The 16818-nt window shown below is 40.7% G+C and overlaps 3 protein-coding genes across 16 annotated transcripts in view; 1 reads left to right on the top strand and 2 right to left on the bottom strand.

The window, feature by feature from the left end:
* Positions 1 to 7497, bottom strand: part of WASF1 (WASP family member 1) — a 72239-nt gene extending 64742 nt beyond the window's left edge. For both annotated transcript variants that reach the window (XM_081530626.1, XM_081530627.1), the window contains exon 1: positions 7414 to 7497. The gene's annotated coding sequence lies outside the window, so the exon portion shown is untranslated. The remainder of the gene's footprint in view (positions 1 to 7413) is intronic.
* The window catches only part of CDC40 (cell division cycle 40), a 46152-nt gene continuing 36181 nt past the window's right edge, over positions 6848 to 16818 (top strand). For 3 of the 13 annotated variants that reach the window (XM_081530614.1, XM_081530618.1, XM_081530617.1), the window contains exons 1-2: positions 7980 to 8162; positions 8405 to 8625. In XM_081530614.1, the coding sequence (XP_081386740.1) occupies positions 8021 to 8162; positions 8405 to 8625 (363 nt within the window). In that variant the 5' untranslated portion in view covers positions 7980 to 8020. Of the gene's footprint in view, positions 7113 to 7483; positions 7786 to 7979; positions 8245 to 8404; positions 8731 to 8767; positions 10623 to 11204; positions 11849 to 16818 lie in introns of those variants that run through there. The other 10 variants (XM_081530625.1, XM_081530615.1, XM_081530624.1 and 7 more) reach the window with 10 other exon arrangements.
* The window catches only part of METTL24 (methyltransferase like 24), a 163504-nt gene continuing 160552 nt past the window's right edge, over positions 13867 to 16818 (bottom strand). The window contains exon 6 of the mRNA XM_081530632.1: positions 13867 to 14050. Coding sequence (XP_081386758.1) covers positions 13901 to 14050 — 150 coding nt within the window. The 3' untranslated portion in view covers positions 13867 to 13900. The remainder of the gene's footprint in view (positions 14051 to 16818) is intronic.

The following is a 16818-nucleotide window of genomic DNA, read 5'->3' as shown; positions in this document are numbered from 1 at the left end:
ACTAAATCTATGAGAGGATTCAGCTGGTTGGTTGCCAGGTACCAAAAATATCATTCCAACCAGTTTATGTAAAAAGCACAACTTATTACAGAGATATTACGGTGCCTTTTGTAACCCAATCTCAGGACCATGGACAAAGACACTTGAACACAGCCCGGACTGTGTATTTGCTTCTTCTTTCTTCAAGACGCCCCTGCTTACATACTTCACCCGGCAAGAAACAAAGCCAGTAACAGTTTCTCAGTTCTATGTCTTACAGCTTCAGCCCCTGGAAACAAAACAAATTATTCCATCCTCTGGACACCTGGGACCCAGGAAAACCTGAATACCCAGCTTAATGCAGTGTCTAGAACTAGACCAATAAAGTACAAAAATGGGCAGAATTGTGACTGATCTCTTTGACCCCCTCTAAGCCACAGTGATCTTTTCAAAAGTCAGATTTGATTCAGTGATTACCCTGATTAAAATCCTTTATGGCCTTCCCTAATACACTTACAGTAAAAATCCATAACTTTCATTGAACCAAAACTTCTGTAGCCTTGCATGATCAGGCTCCTGTTTACCTTCACAACCACACATCAAGCTACAATCCCTCCTGCTCAGCTTTAACAACTCTGGCCTTTTTTGGTTCCTTGAACCTACCAAGCTCTTTCCCATCTCAAAATCATTTTCCATGTATTCTTTATATTCTCTTCCTTTTTCACATAGCTAATGTCCACCAATCTTTCCTCAAAGTTGTTCCTGATTTTCAAGGTAAACTAGGTTACCTGTTCTTGTCCCTTACAGCACTCATCACAGTCCAATAATAAACGTGTGCATGTTTTTACTTTCTGACTCTTACCATACCATTAACTCCAAAGGAATCAAGACCTCTGTATTACTCTTTATTCTCTGTATCTAGCACCTAGTTGGCCCCCAACAATTACATGTTAAATGAATAACTGGCTTAGCATGGGATAATCACCACTAAATTGTCAAAATTTAGTGGTGATTTTGACAATCACCACTACCTCATTTACTACTACCTACTACCCTCAGAATTCAGAATTCAGGGTAGTAGGTAGTAGTAGGCAAGCAGAATTACTATTATCAAGCTACTAAAATGGCTGCTTCAGTAGTAACTTACTGTGGAAAGGTAAGAGAGTGGTTTCCAGAGAACCTGTGCTTCTACTGAGCAGAATAAACTTGTTTAATTCAGTTAACCCTCTTCCTCCATAAAATCTTCATAAGACTTTGCTATCAAATGAGTAAGATAATAAATATAACTATCTATACAGTAGCTTGCACATAGAGCAAGCATGCAATGGTACTTCTTTTCCTCTCAGGAGACCATATTACCTGTTACTCTTAAATATTATTAACCTCCAAATAAGAACTTAATTAAAAACCTATAAAATACTCCAGTGTATATGAAAAACAGAGCTGTGTTTCATGACCCCTTTTCTCACAGCATCTTGATCTTACCACCTCCCTGAGAGAATTAGTTACCTGCTCTTCTGTTGCAATTATATCAGCTCAAATATCCATTTAGCTTAAAGAACAAGTACTAGAAACACAGAAATGAAGCAGAGCAAAGCAATCAACCAAAACAACAGCAACAAAACTGTCTTGTCCTCAGGGAAGACGACTTTTTCACTCTCCCTCCAACCACACACCACGAGTGCATGTGTGCGTGCTAAGTCACATCCAACTCTTTGCGACCCTATGGACTGTAGCCCTCCAGGCTCCTCTGTCCATGGGATTCTCCAGGCAAGAACACTGGAGTGGACTGCCAAGCCCTCCTCCGGGGATCTTCCCAACCCAGGGATCAAACCCCCATCTCTTAGGTTTCCTGCATTGACAGGTGGGATCTTTACCACTAGTGCCACCTGGGAAGCCCCATACCCACATTCTTGTCCTGCCCAAAGTTTCACAGCATGGTAAGGCTGCCACATTTAGCAAATAAAAATACAGAGTTGTTGTTGTTTAATCACTAAGTTGTGTCTAACCCTTTGTAACCCCATGGACTGTAGCCCAACCAGCTCCTCTGTCCATGGAATTCTCCAGACAAGAATACTGGAGTGGGTTGCCATTTCCTTCTCCAGGGGATCTTCCTGATCCAAGGATTGAACCTACGTCTCCCTACACATTATCTGTCAACTCTATTCTCAGGTCATATGACATCTCTTTACCTTCATACACTCCACAACCTTCATTACAATATTTTGCTTTCTAAAAAAATTTCTCTGGAGACACACTGGATATGATCTTTCTCCAAAGTATAATTAAAGTATACCTTGACCTCACTTATAGGCTGTCAGTAAAAAACTCTAAACAGGAAAGCGAAGAAAATCATCTTAATTCTGTTTCTTGGTGGTGCTGGGAGTTTAAAAAAAATGAAAACGAACGCAAACAAAACAACAACCGTTAACAACTTCTTTAAAAACCTAAAAAGTCTTGCTTCCAAGAATAGGTATGTGAGAAAAAGATTAACAGTATAATCTTTTCAGAAGTAGATCCAGAAAGAATAAATTTTCTGACAGAAAGTATATAAGCAGTGACATTAGAAAGGGAAAATGAACTCTCAGAACAAAGGGTTACACTTAGCTTCGAAACATCTTTGAATTTTATTTGTAACCAAAAGGAACCTCAGAGATCATCTACCTCAACCTTCTCAATTTATAAATGAGAAAACCAAAGACCTTAACAGGTAAAATTACTTATTCAACATTACAAAGACGATCCTAGCTCCTTCCAGTTTCTCATACCCTGACCTCTCGCCCCAGATGATACAAGGCTGAGGAAGATCTTCTCCATGTCCAGTGAGTGTCAGAGGACAAGTTCCTAATAAAACTGTCATGTCTAACATAAGAAAAATGTATTCCTAGCATTTCAAGGTAGATACTGATTTTCCCACAGAAAGACTGCTGTACACAGTATCATAGGGATTTTCGATATTATTAACACAACTTTATAACTCTCTAATATTATTAGTCTACTCCAATAAGTCAAGTTTATTATGGGTTAAATTTGGTGAGTTGTCTGAGAATCTAACCACCAAGCATACTGCTTCAGAGAAAGTTAAGTTCCAAGTTCTAAACCATTTTACAAGTTAAAAATATAATAAATTGTACTGGAAGTTAAGAACTACCAATACACAAAGATTCAAAATTATAAACTAAGTGTGACAGACTAAAAACACAAGATTCTTCAAAGCTCCACACTAAAGGTCACTAAAAATTATGTATTTGGGCACATTTACCACAGGATACAATCTACATACATCTTTTTATTAATATTTTACTGGATAATGAAGTATGTAAAAAAGAATCATACATACTTCTATACTCATATAATTTAGGAATTAAAAAAAAATACCTTCAGTGTACATTTTCACGAAGTCACCTAAAAGAGGTTAAGAATAAATTATCATCTCATAAATGAAAGGTTGGCAACGTATAAATTATGCACTCTCTAGTGCTAGTTCAAGGCAAATAGATGGGAAACAGTGGAAACAGTGGCTGACTTTATTTTTCTGGGCTCCAAAATCACTGCAGATGGTGACTGCAGCCATGAAATTAAAAGACGCTTACTCCTTGGAAGGAAGGTTATGACCAACCTAGACAGCATATTAAAAAGCAAAGACATTACTTTGCCAACAAAGGTCCATCTAGTCAAGGCTATGGTTTTTCCAGTAGTCATGTGAGAGTTGGACTATAAAGAAAGCTGAGCACCGAAGAATTGATGCTTTTGAACTGTGGTGTTGGAGAAGACTCTTGAGAGTCCCTTGGACTGCAAGGAGATCCAACCAGTCCATCCTAAAGGAGATCAGTCCTGGGTGTTCATTGGAAGGACTGATGTTGAAGCTGAAACTCCAGTACTTTGGCCACCTCATGTGAAGAGTTGACTCATTGGAAAAGACCCCGATGCTGGGAAAGATTGAGGGCAGGAGGAGAAGGGGATGCCAGAGGATGAGATGGTTGGATGGCATCACCGACTCAATGGACACGGTTTTGGGTGAACTCCAGGAGTTGGTGATGGACAGGGAGGCCTGGCATGCTGCGGTTCATGGGGTCACAAAGAGTCAGACACGACGGAGAGACTGATATGAACTGAACTGAGTGCTAGTTCAAAAAATGTGTGGGGGTAAAGGAATTATACCTGAATAGGTAAGTGAAGTTTAAAGAATTTCCCAATACATTTTTTTTCTTTTCTCTTGAGATAAAGTCGTATGCTTTCTGAATTGAAAATTTATTGATATATCTTTTAAAATTTTTCTACATGGTACACTAAATCAATGGATATTCTTCATTCTCTCATTTTATTAGTCCAACAAAAATTAAATCTATACTATTTGCTAAAGACTATGCTAGCAATTTCAGTTGTTGTTTAGTCACTCAGTCATGTTCAAATCAACTCATTGTGATCCCATGGGCCCCCCAGTCTCTTCTGTCCATGGGATTTCCCAGGCAAGAATACTGCAGTGGATTGCCATTTCCTTCTCCAGGGGATCTTCCCGACCCAGGGATCCAGCCCACATTTCCTGAGTTGGCAGGCAGATTCTTTACCATAGCAATTTCAGATTTATGACAATAAGCATCAGGTCAGTTCCTATCCTCAAGGAGCTTAGAGAAACCTTGAGTTAACTGTATTTATGAAGTAATAATGAAAGCTGAATTTCAGTTGGTCATTTAAGGAAACATTAATATCATCAAATAAATTCTCAAAAAAGGAAACTATACAGTAGTAACCTTAAAAACATTTGAATAGTCTTATCATTTATATGAAATTTCACCACAAAGTAATTAAAGTATTGTTTTGGTAAAAGTAATAATATATTTTAATAGCAGTTTTTGCTGTGAAAATTAATTGAATTAACCCCCCAAAAATGAAATCAAAAGCTACTAGATACTGTAATAATGAAAATCAAGTACACGGCAATACCTTATTCTGACAATAAAGGAATATGTGCAATTAAATATAGTATTATATTGATACACTCTCTGAATATATATATAGTTATTTATAAACGTGAATAAAGTAGCTCTATATCACACCTTACAAATTATCAATGTATTTTCAATGTATTACAAAGTCAATGTATTACATTACACTACAAACATCAATGTATTACATAAATTCAAAATGTATTTTGAATTGTGTCTTCTGCACGTTTTTCAATGAAAAAGGTCTAAATGTTTTCCTGAGATTTTCTTTTTCACAAACTTTATTCAATACTCTATTTGTTTATTACCAAATCATGTAACTTTTCATCAATATTAACTAAACCTACACTGAAAACTACATATATGTATTAACTATTATTACTTTTTAAATTTGCAATTATTAAAAATATGAAGGATGAGAAACATTCAGTTTAGAGCCATGTTTCCAAAGCAAAATTCAATGTAAATCAGTCATTCTAACATGCTACAGAAAATCCTAATGACATTTTTCACTGTATTTTATACTGAAATATTTTCACCATTCACCAGCTAAAATATGTGAATAAGTATTTTAAAATATTTAAAAGCATCATGAAAACATATGTACTTAATTTATGCATAGTAGCTGGTGGCATAAATGGACTTTTTCCATTTATATATAAGGAAACCAAGGCAAGTTGTCCATTTTATAAACTGCATGGTCATTTCCTAACAAGCAACTGATTCTACATCATCAAGTTATACGTGGGCCACTTCCAAGTGCCATAAAACAATTACTGTACCTTAAAACAACTGCCTCTGCAATGCCTATGTGCAAATTCATTTTACCAAGAGGGTTATGGCAACAATTGAAAACAAGAAAAGCTAGAAAGGGAGGATTACAAAAACGAAAAATAAAACACTTATGTTTGGTAGCGAATCATTTATTTTTAAATAATGAGATGTAAACAGTTTTTAGCATAATAATCAAAAAACCAACAGTTGTTTCTTCCGTTTCTAAAAAATATTTCATCTTTCAGGTAGATCATGCAAAATTGTAGCCTACCCATCCTTGCAGACAGAAGTTAAAAAAATGAGAAGAAATCCTCTGACAAGTAATTAAATACGTGACATTGCAAACAAGAGAACAAAAAGTAAAATTAAATTTAGGAAATATATCCTTATTTCAGTTAAAACTCCATCTTAAATATTAAATGCTTCCTTTCATTCAACTGAAGCCTAGAATTAGCAAATATTCCATTACTGAAAAATAAAGATATACAAAACTTTCCTTATTCAAAACTTGAGAAATCTGGTATCAAATATTGGACAGTAAAGAAAAACACTTTTCCTAACAGAAACTTAGAGCATAAGGAAAAAAAAAAACAGTTCCTGAGAGTTCGAAAGACTGAAACTGTGTCCGTAACTATGATATAGTGCTATCAACAATTAGGAAAATGAAAGTTATATCCTATACAAATTAAAGAACATTAGACGGGTTGCATAACCAATAAACCAATTACATCAATTCCTGGACAGAAACAAGACTTAGCTAACACGTGGATATAACATCAAAAAAAAAAATTAAAATATAAACCTAGGCACACTTTGCATAGAAAACGATAGAATCAGACTGAATCGTGTTCGAGTATCTAGTCTAGTTGGGGATTCTTTAATAAATCGGCTATAAGATAGATTGTGAATGCTCAGGTCAGATGTGCTTTCTTTTTGCCATTATTCCAGTTTATCATCTGCAAGTGCAAGAGAAGGCGTCAGAGTACCGAAGCTAGGGGGCATGCTATAGCAAGGGGAAAAGAAAAATGGGAAAAGGTGCAATGGATGCTGCAGAGTTGAATAATTATCCGGGTGGCACAATGGGCGAGTCATGCCGACGTCGGAGCTGGGTAAGCAGCTCCCTAACTCTGCCCAAGGCCCCCTCTTCCAAGAGCAGGCGTCGGAAACGACAGCCTGCTTCGCCTCCTCTTCCAGCGAAGAAAGGGATCCCCGCACTCGCTTTACCGTTATGTTGTGTCTTCACAGACACAGACTCGCGCCTCAAACAGGCAAACGCACCAGCTGGCTTTAGGGAGCCTCGGGCACGTAGCTCGAGCCTGGCTTCTCGGGCACCCGGTGCCGCAGGCTCCCCCGGAGCGAGCAGGCACAGGGGCGGGTCGCGGGGGCAGGGGCGCTCAGGAGCTGGCACCTCAGGTGAGACCCGCAGTCTCCCCGCCTAGAGCAGCCTCGAGGCGGTCCCCGCAACCAAGAGCCAGGCGCGCCCGCCGGCCGCCGGGTCCCTGGGACCACAGCCCCGCTGGCGGGTGGGCGGCTGGAGCTCTGGAAACCCGCGAATGGGGGTGGGGGCCGTCGCGGGGGAGGCGCGCCCATCCCCACAACCTTTGGCTGGCTAGCGCTCCAAGCGCACCTCTCTCCGTTCTTGGCCAGTGGGGAAGAGTTCCTCTCCCGGTACCCTGAACCCCCGATAAACAATTCCTCAGAGACTCGCGCTCACCGAGAAATCTTGAGGGTCCCTTGCCTTACCCCTTCTTCATGCTTCGGCGGCGGCCGCCTGTCCCCCTCAGCTCCCGGGACTCCACCTAGAGCCTCCAGGAGCGTCAGTCTCCCCGGTGGAACCCGCTGTGGGCAGCGGCCGAGGTACCGGGCCACGGGAAACGCCGCCTGCGACGTCCGCCGGTCACTGGACCCACCGTGTGCTCGACGCGCGAGCGAACAACACCGCGAGTCGCCGCCGCCGCCCCCCACCCGCCCCCTCCTCGTTCGCGACGCTCCACAACCGGACGCGGAGACCCGCGCCTGAAGCAGGGGGGAACCGCTGGACTCTGGCCACCTAATCCCCCATCTTTCCCACCAGGAGCTATTCCCCGTCAGTCAACGTCTTCCCACTTAAGATTCTCACTTTCCTTTTCAGTTCTCAGTGCCCAGGTGCAGCTGTGGTGGGAAACTCAGCCCCCACCCACTCGCCCATCAGTGGGGATGAATATCGCTCTTCTCCCCCCTTTCCTGAAGCTTATATGGTATTGCCCAATCCTCAGTTTGGGGGAGGGGGACGGAGAGAACAGAGCTTGGCCGGGGAGTGAGGGAAGATGATAGCCAATTGAATGAACCAACCATTCAGGGGCGGGGTCAAAGAAGGGCCTGCCTGCCCCGCCCCGCCCCTCGCTCCAAACTACAATCCCCATCGTGCTTCTTCCACTTCCCGCCGCGCTGCACGCCGGGAGTATAGCACTTGGCGGCCTCAAGGTATTTCGGAACTCGTAGTCTTTAGTCTAGTCACATAGGTCCCGAAAGTTGTAAACCATTATAATCGTCTCTGTTTCCTTAGGTAAATATTTCCAAATCCCGAGTTCCATTGTACTTATTCTAATACTAGTTCATCGATTGTGTTGATTGTTTTAAAATATAAATGGTTTCTTAGGAGAGGAACTAAATAATGTCTATTACTGCAATCTGTCAGGACCTAAAGCTGCTCCTTCTTCCGCCAGGGCCTGGTCTCCACAGATTATCTGTTGCCGTCATGTCGGCTGCGATTGCAGCTCTCGCTGCTTCTTATGGTTCGGGTTCAGGGTCCGAATCGGACTCGGACAGTGAGGGCGGGCGGTGTTCCCTGCCAGCCGCGGATTCCCTCATGCACTTAACTAAATCGTCTTCGGATAAGCCCTCTCTGGCAGTGGCAGTGGACTCCGCTCCGGAGGTGGCAGTTAAGGTAAGCGCTTTGGCCACCGGTGCGCGGCGGGAATTGTCGATTTCTGCTCCAAAATCCGACAGTTACTTGTGAGACCCCGGGTTACCTGTCCCTCGGTCCTGACAGGTGAGTGGCTAACGCTTGGATTCTTCTCCCTCTGTAGGTCTTTCTCGGGAGAAGCTGGGAATTGGAAGCTCAGAACAGTCCTCCACTCCCTGCTCTTGCCTCCCGTCGTCAGGAGGAGGGGGTGAAATTTGAATTTCTGGATTAGGATGTGCCCTGGATAGAGTAGGTGTAACAACATAAACAAACCTAAATCAGGACTTCCCTGACTTGAGTATGTGCCCTCGCTTTAAATGAGCAGCGGCCTAGCTTTGTTTTGTTTTTGAAGTCAGAACTGGAGTCTGATCCCGGCTCCACCACTTGTTTGAACTTGGGCAAGTTATACAGCCTCCTCTGTCTCCTAACCTGTACAATGGAGGTATAATTTTTAAAGCGCCTACATACATGAGAGGATTATTGTGACGAAATAAAGCTTGTAGCCGAAAGCTCGGTGTCTAATAAAAGTGCATATATATAAGGCAAGGCAGTGAGAAAAGACCTTGAATTTAAGAAATAGTGTGCATGATCCCAACTGAAGAAGGGGATAGAGGAAGAAATCGGCTTATATAGTTCCTTTAACAAGTGTTTATTGAACACATGTTACTTCCCAGGAACTGTTCTAAGAGCTGAAGACACAGAGGCCAATAAACCAGACATCTTTGATACTTTGATGCATTCGTTTTGGTGGAAAAGGCAGCCAGTAAAATGTGAACAAACGAAGTGGTTACAGAGTGGGTAGAGTACTGTGAAGGAAAAAACAGAACTCCATGAAATAGAGTTCTGTAACAGAGAATAAGGTAGGAGCCTGACTTCTCTAGGTTGTTTCAGGAAGTCTTCTTGAGAAAGTGGCTTTTGAGGAACAGGAAACAGCCAGCCAAGTGCACAATAAGGCAAATGTTTCCCAGCAAAAGGAGGTGGCAGACCTTGAGATGACAACGAGATGAGTGTCTTTGAAGAACTGAGGAAATGTGTCTTTGTCTGGAGCTGGAGGAGAGTATCTTACCAGTTGGTAGTACTGGTCCAGTAGAGCCTAATGGGGGTGGATCAGGAGCTCAGGATGTGGTGAGGGGAGGCAGTGTGCAAAAACTCCTTTCTAATTTTGATGTTCCCAAGTCAGGTGCTATAACTTAAGTCTCTTACAGGTTTTTAGTGAGCTATTTATGGATTTTACTTTTTAAAGGGACATCAAGTATGAAAGAATACTTAGAATCCTTCTATTTTTATAACAAAACAAACTCCTCAAACTTACACTCCTCCAGCAGCCTCCTGAGTCTTCATTCTTTTCACAGCTCAGCTTTTTGGAGCTCTCCCACTTTATCTCACTTTCTCCTCGACTCAATGCAGCCTTGCCCTAGCCTCTTGGGAAACTTACTGTCTCTGAGTAATGTCACTGGGCTTCCAGTTGTCAAGTTCTGTTGTCTTGAGTATGTGCATCAAGTGACACTATTAAATAGTTCTTCTTGGAAACTTTCTCTCCCTCTGGCTTCCATGGATCTATCCTCAGCCTTCTCTTTCCTGTTCTTTTGCCCTCCCTTTCAATATTGATGTTTCATGAGACTCTTAGTCCATTTTGCATCCCTCATACTCTCCCGGAGAAGGCAATGGCAACCCACTCCAGTACTCTTGCCTGGAAAATCCCATGGACAGAGGAGCCTGGTAGGCTGCAGTCATGGGGTCGCTAAGAGTCGGACACAACTAAGTGACTTCACTTTCACTTTTCATTTTCATGCATTGGAGAAGGAAATGGCAACCCACTCCAGTGTTCTTGCCTGGAGAATCCCAGGGACGGGGGAGCTTGGTGGGCTGCCGACTATGGGGTCACACAGAGTGGGACACGACTGAAGCGACTTAGCAGCAGCAGCAGCAGCAGCATACTCTCCAGGCCTTCAACCTGCAGTACTTCTGATGACTCTCAGGTGAATACTGAAATGGTTTGCACAGACTCTGATATCAAGACTGCCAGAATTCAAATCCTACCTCCATGAGTCACCCAAATTGTGACCTTGGATAAATTATTTAAGTGCTCCGTGTCTAACTTTTTTATCATCTGTAAAGTAGGGGATAACATTAGTAACTATCTCATAAATCATGTGCCAGGCACACTATCCTTATCCATTCTAAACTCCTTGCTAGCTTCAGAACTATTAACCTCTCTCCCAGGATAGCTCTCAGTCACCTCCAATCCATTGTGTTAAAATATGAGCATTTTCTTTCCCTCAGGATCTGCTTTACCTGTTTTTCCTATTTGGATTAATTATTCCACTACCTACACATTAGAATAGAGGGGTCTTCCTTTTCCTTCTTCCTCAGCCCCTGAAGCTCATCATTCAAATGGTTGTAACATGTGTGTTTCATTAATTTCTCTCAAATCAGTTTCTACTTCTCTATTTTTACTGATACAGCGTACTTTATATCTTCCTCACTTCTCTCAAGTGTCATTCTTGACTTTTCTTTCTCTCTGAATTCCTACTATTGGGTAATAGGTCCTGGTAATGAATAGAACCATTACTCAATAGTGCCTATGTTATTTATCAAATCTCTCTTTCCTTTTCTGCTACCACTGTTCAGATTCTTATAATTTTATAGTTTTTCTTCAAGACAATTATAATAACTTTCTAACTGGACTTTCTACTTCCTCCTTTCTTGTCTCCCAGTTCCATATCCTGAGTTTCCCTTCACAATGCACTCAGAATCAGTTTCTAAATTCCAGTGTTATATCACTTCCTTGCCAACGACACTCTATTGCCTGTCCAGTAATTTCTAAGTTCCTTATGTATTAATAACATATGAGGCCTGCCATTCTCCCATGATGACCTCTCCACAAAGCCCTCAAAGCCTATTTTCTTTTATCCCCCTCAAGATTTTGCTCACACTAGCCTCTCTGCCTGGAAATCCCTTGCCTCATGCCTCCCTTCTTTCCCACCCCCCAAAACTCTACTGTTGTTGAGTCTCAGCGCATGTTTCCTCCTCTGTCTACCTCAACCCCCTTTCCACACTTTAGGTGTATAGCATTTGCCACATTGCTGTGATTCGTTGATTTTTTTCTTTCCTCTGGACCAGACCCTAGAGACCTGAGGTTGTTGTGTATATTTGTTTTCATGTTTTCAATGCCTCGTATACAAAATGATGAGCGATAGATAAGGTGAGTAAATGAATGAAAGAATAAGTGAAAAACAAAGTCTTGAAAAAGTACGTACATCGAGATTCAGTGTATCCTGAATGGGTGGGACTGTGGGAACATCTCTAGAACTCAGTTCAGTCACTTCAAGTTACAAGTAAGATAATCGAGGAGAAAAGATTGAATAAAATATCAGAGGTCCATTAGAAATAGGGCTGGGGCTAAACCCCCAGTGCTCTAGTGTCTATGACGAGAGAGTAAGGGATATTGAACATCACTCGTTTGTTAATAAGCTTTATTTAAAAAAGCTTATAAATAGTAAATTTAATGATGGAAAAATATCCAGGGGAAAAGATGTAAAGCATACAAATACATTCATCTGTAATTGTCAAGTTGTGACTAATAGTAAACATTTTGGCAAAGTATGAACTTATGCAATGTTTTTTAATCCATATCACTGAACACTAATGAGAGTTCATAGATCTTATTAGTGATTTTATTTTTGAAGTTACTATTGGGTTGTCTTTTCCTTTTGATGTGTAGGAGATCTTTATATATTCTGGATATTATCCTGTGTCAATTATGTATGTTGCAAATTTGTGTCTTGTTATGGAGAAATAACAAGCCACAGATTTTCCTTGTTGGAGAAATTCTTTTACCAAAGCCATAAAGATATGCTCCTATTTTGTCTTTCGAAAGCACTGTTTTTGCTTTTACATTTAAGCCATAAATCCACATGGAATTAAGTTTTGTGTATGGTGTGAGTATTTTTAATAATATGGCTTTGATCTTTGTAGGTTGTTCTACCCCCTCACCTCTATCCATTTTTTGTTATTCAAGAATGTCTTGGCTCTTCTTGTCCCCTGTAATTCTACATATGGTTTATAATTAACTTGTAAGTTCTGCTAACATCCAAGTGGTATATTGTTTGGGATTGGATTGAATGACAGATCAATTTGAAGACAGTGTTCTATTTATTCATTTAGGTCTTCTTTAGATTTTTAATTTCTTTGAAAGTTTATAATTTCCTGCATCAATATCTTGAACAGTTTTGTTGCAGAGATTTCTGTGTGTTTGCTCAGTCACTAAGTGGTGTCCAACTTTTGGTGACCCCATGGACTGTAGCCCACCAGGCTCCTCTGTCTGTGGAATAGTGGGTTGCTGTTTCCTACTCCAGGGGATCTTCCTGACCCAGGGATTGAACCTGCATCGCATGCCTCTCCTGCATTGGCAGGTGGATTCTTTACCACTGCACCACCTAGGAATCCCCACAGAGATTTCTAGGTGCATCTTATTTTTATGCTAGTATAATAATAAATTGTGGGGGTTTTTTGCATTATTTAATTTTTTGACTGATCTTACTACTTTCATAATGGTATATCAGGCAAATTCCAAGCAAAAGAAAATGGCATTGGTTGTATTAGGGTCAATAAAATAGACTTAAAATGGAAAAAGGATCACTTCATAATGATTCAAAGCTCAATTCACAAAGGGGTATATAACAATTTTAAGTTTATGTGCATCTAATGATAGCGCTAGTAAAGAACCCACCTGCCAACGCAGGAGACATAAGAGACATGTGTTCGATTCCTGTGTTGGGAAGATCCCCTGAAGGAGGGGCATGGCAACCCACTCTGGTATTCTTGCCTGGAGAATCCCATGGACAGAGGGGCCTGGCGGTCTCCAGTCCATAGGGTCTCAAAGAGTCGAACATGACTGAAGCAATTCAGCACACAATAATGTAAAAAGCTCAAAATACTTAAGCAAAAATTTTTATAACTGTGAGACAAATTGCCAAGTTTACAATTATAGCAGAAGATTTTAATATACCTCTTTCAATAATTTATAGAATAAGCAAAACAATATCAGTAATGATACACAAAATTCAAACAACAAAATTAGGAAAAAGTATCTAAAGGGTATAAAGGACATAGCACTCAATGTAGAAAATTGTTTTAAGCACTAATAAAACATTTTTTAAAAACTGACCATATACTAGGCCAAGGATTGGTAAAGGGCCAGATAGTAAATATTTTGGGCTGTGCTGGCCACTGAGCTTCCCTGTTGGTTCAGATGTTAAAGAACTTGCCTGTGATTCCGGAGACCTAGGTTCAGTCCTTGGGTCAGGAAGATCCCCTGGAGAAGGGAATGGCTATCCACTCCAGTATTCTTGCCTGGAGAATTCCAGGTGGGCTTGGAGAATTCCATCCTGGTGGGCTGTAGTCCCTGTGGTCGCAAAGAGTCGGACACAACTGATTGCCTCGCATATAACATGCTAGCCACATACAGTCTTTGTCACATCTTACTGTCTGTCTTTCCATCTTTCTTTTTTAAAATAGCCCTTTAAAATGTGAGTATCTTACATTTACTTAGCTTGTTGATACGGAAACAGACTGTGGGCTAGACTTGGCCCAGTAATTGTAGTTTGCTACCCCATGTACTAGGCCATAAAATCTCAGGATATTTTAAATCATCACATTCTCTGACCACAATGCATCTAAGCTGCTGCTGCTGCTGCTAAGTTGCTTCAGTCGTGTCTGACTCTGTGCGACCCCACAGACGGCAGCCCACCAGGCTCCCCCGTCCCTGGGATTCTCCAGGCAAGAATACTGGAGTGGGTCGCCATTTCCTTCTCCAATGCATGAAAGTGAAAAGTGAAAGTGCAGTCGCTTAGTCGTGTCCGACCCTTAGCGACCCCATGTACTACCACCTACCAGGCTCCTCCGTCCATGAGATTTTCCAGGCAAGAGTACTGGAGTGGGGTGCCATTGAGCTAATCAGACACAAAAAGATAACTATAAAACCCCCAGATTGGAAAATTATGAAATTGCACTCGTAACCCTAGGCCAAATTTTTTAGAAATAGAAAACATTTTATCTTTTATTATAGTCTTTTTCCTCTGTATTTTTTTAAGGGCAGAACTCAAAAGGTATCTTCATATGAATTTCTATTATTTTATCTCAGCCTCTTAAGCTCCCATTTTAGAAGTCTATTCATTTTCACTTTCTGGGGACAAAAACCTGTAACGTAAATTGATAGTCTGTAACAATGGTTAATATTTATGTCCTGCTTTATAGTTTACAAAGTACTTGTACATCCATTTTCTTATTTGTATAACAGCTAAGAAATGTGAAAAGGACTAAAATGTAAATAATATTTAACTTTATTCTCAAATTACTTTGAATCAGCAAAAGATACCCTGTTTAAACTTATTTGACCCATAGGGTACCCTTCACTTACTGCACTTTAATTTTCATGGATAATTGAAGCTGAATAGAAATCCTTTGTAATTCTCTGCTAATTTCAATTGCATGCCTAATTGTTACTTAACTCCTCATGGGTATTAAAACAAGGTTGTGATGTTGTCCAAGTTTTTCTAATTAAATGTAAAATTAATAACTCTTCAGTTTCTGAAGAGTTGTTCAGTTTGTTCTGTAATTTTATTAGCAGGAACCAGAGACTGGGACCTATTTATATTTTTTATTAGTTGCCACTGTTGCTTCTTAAAAGTAGTTTTTTTTAAATTGTATTTTGTGTTTAAAACTTGATGTCTCATGGTACTCTGTTTAAAGTAATTCAAATTTAGAATATTTAAAATACCCTTAATCAGAAAGATCTGGTAAATTATATTATAAAGTGGTTCCAGCAACTGTTTTCTAAAAAAAACCACTGGGGAGGTATGAATGTGGCTAAGCCTTTTGTTCTTTTAAGCAGTTTATAAGTTGAATATTAAGAGAGAAAAGAATTTAATTTCATTTTTATGCAGCTTAACTTTATGGTATTGTGTTTTGATGCTAAGCCCTATGTACTCTCTATAGTCAATGAAGATTCGGGTATGCTTTCTGGGGTAATGTATATGTATCACATAAGTAGGTGGCCCGGCTTTGGAGCGCCCTTCCTTTGTAGTCTTAACACCCTTCCCTGCCTCAGAAGCTGAAAACCCAGATTCTCATTCTCCCAGCTCCCTGTTGGCTAAGTCTTAGGGCTGTGATTGGGCTGAGACAGACAGATGCACCCACCTAAATTCGAACCTAAAGCTAATCCATGAGGAAGCAAAGAAAGAATATTTCACGTGGCAACCAGTGGTGACCAGCATGATCTAGTTCCTTCAACCAGAAGTCTCGATAGCAGCATCCAGTGTTTAGTAATCATGTTTGGTAACAGTGACCTTTTGTCCTCACTGGACTGGTTTTGAGATATGATTGATTTTGAATTATGATTCCATCTATATACTTACCCTGTTTTGGCGCCTGTTCCCCCAAGCTAATTCTCCACCCTTGAGAATTCCAAGAGAAACTCAAAAGGATTCAATATAGTTTAATCAGCCTGTGAGCGTTTCACTTGCTTGTAACTAAAAACCCTGACCCATACTCTGCCAGTGATTTTTGTTTGTTTGTTTGCTGCTAATTAGGTATCTTTAACATTGTTCATTGTGGCTACTTTAACTTTTTCCTTTTCTTACTCACTCTGTTGGTACCTTGGGGTCAGTGACTTAAGCTTGCTACTACTTCACACAAGTGTTGTAAGGATTATGTGACATACTGTCTACCCTGGTCTTGGCGCTGCTGCTGCTGCTGCTGCTAAGTCGCTTCAGTCGGGTCCGACTCTGTGCAACCCCACAGACGGCAGTCCACTAGGCTCCGCTGTCCCTGGGATTCTCCAGGCAAGAATGCTGGAGTGGGTTGCCATTTCCTTCTCCAGTGCATGAAAGGGAAAAGTGAAAGTGAAGTTGCTATGGAAAGGTGAAATTGGTTTGGCTTATTGTGACAGTAGGCCTGTGGAAGAAGCTTTCCTTTTATATCGCTTTCCCATTAGCATTCTAGTATCTGAGCATCTACACAATTGTAACCACTTAAATGTTGGCTACTACAGTACGAGAGAAGCCTGAATACATCCTGTATTTTCACAGAAGTGTTGTAAGGATTATGTGACATACTGTGTCTACCCTGGTCTTGGCACTGATGTTGTTAAATGCTCCTTTTCATAGCACTTAC

Source organism: Giraffa tippelskirchi, chromosome 9 (genome assembly GCF_054371585.1).
Source record: "Giraffa tippelskirchi isolate mGirTip1 chromosome 9, T2T-mGirTip1v1.2.pri, whole genome shotgun sequence".
Classification (NCBI taxonomy): Eukaryota; Metazoa; Chordata; class Mammalia; order Artiodactyla; family Giraffidae; genus Giraffa; species Giraffa tippelskirchi.
The sequence above is the reverse complement of the archived record's forward strand: the minus strand, read 5'-3'. Positions and strand labels throughout refer to the sequence as shown.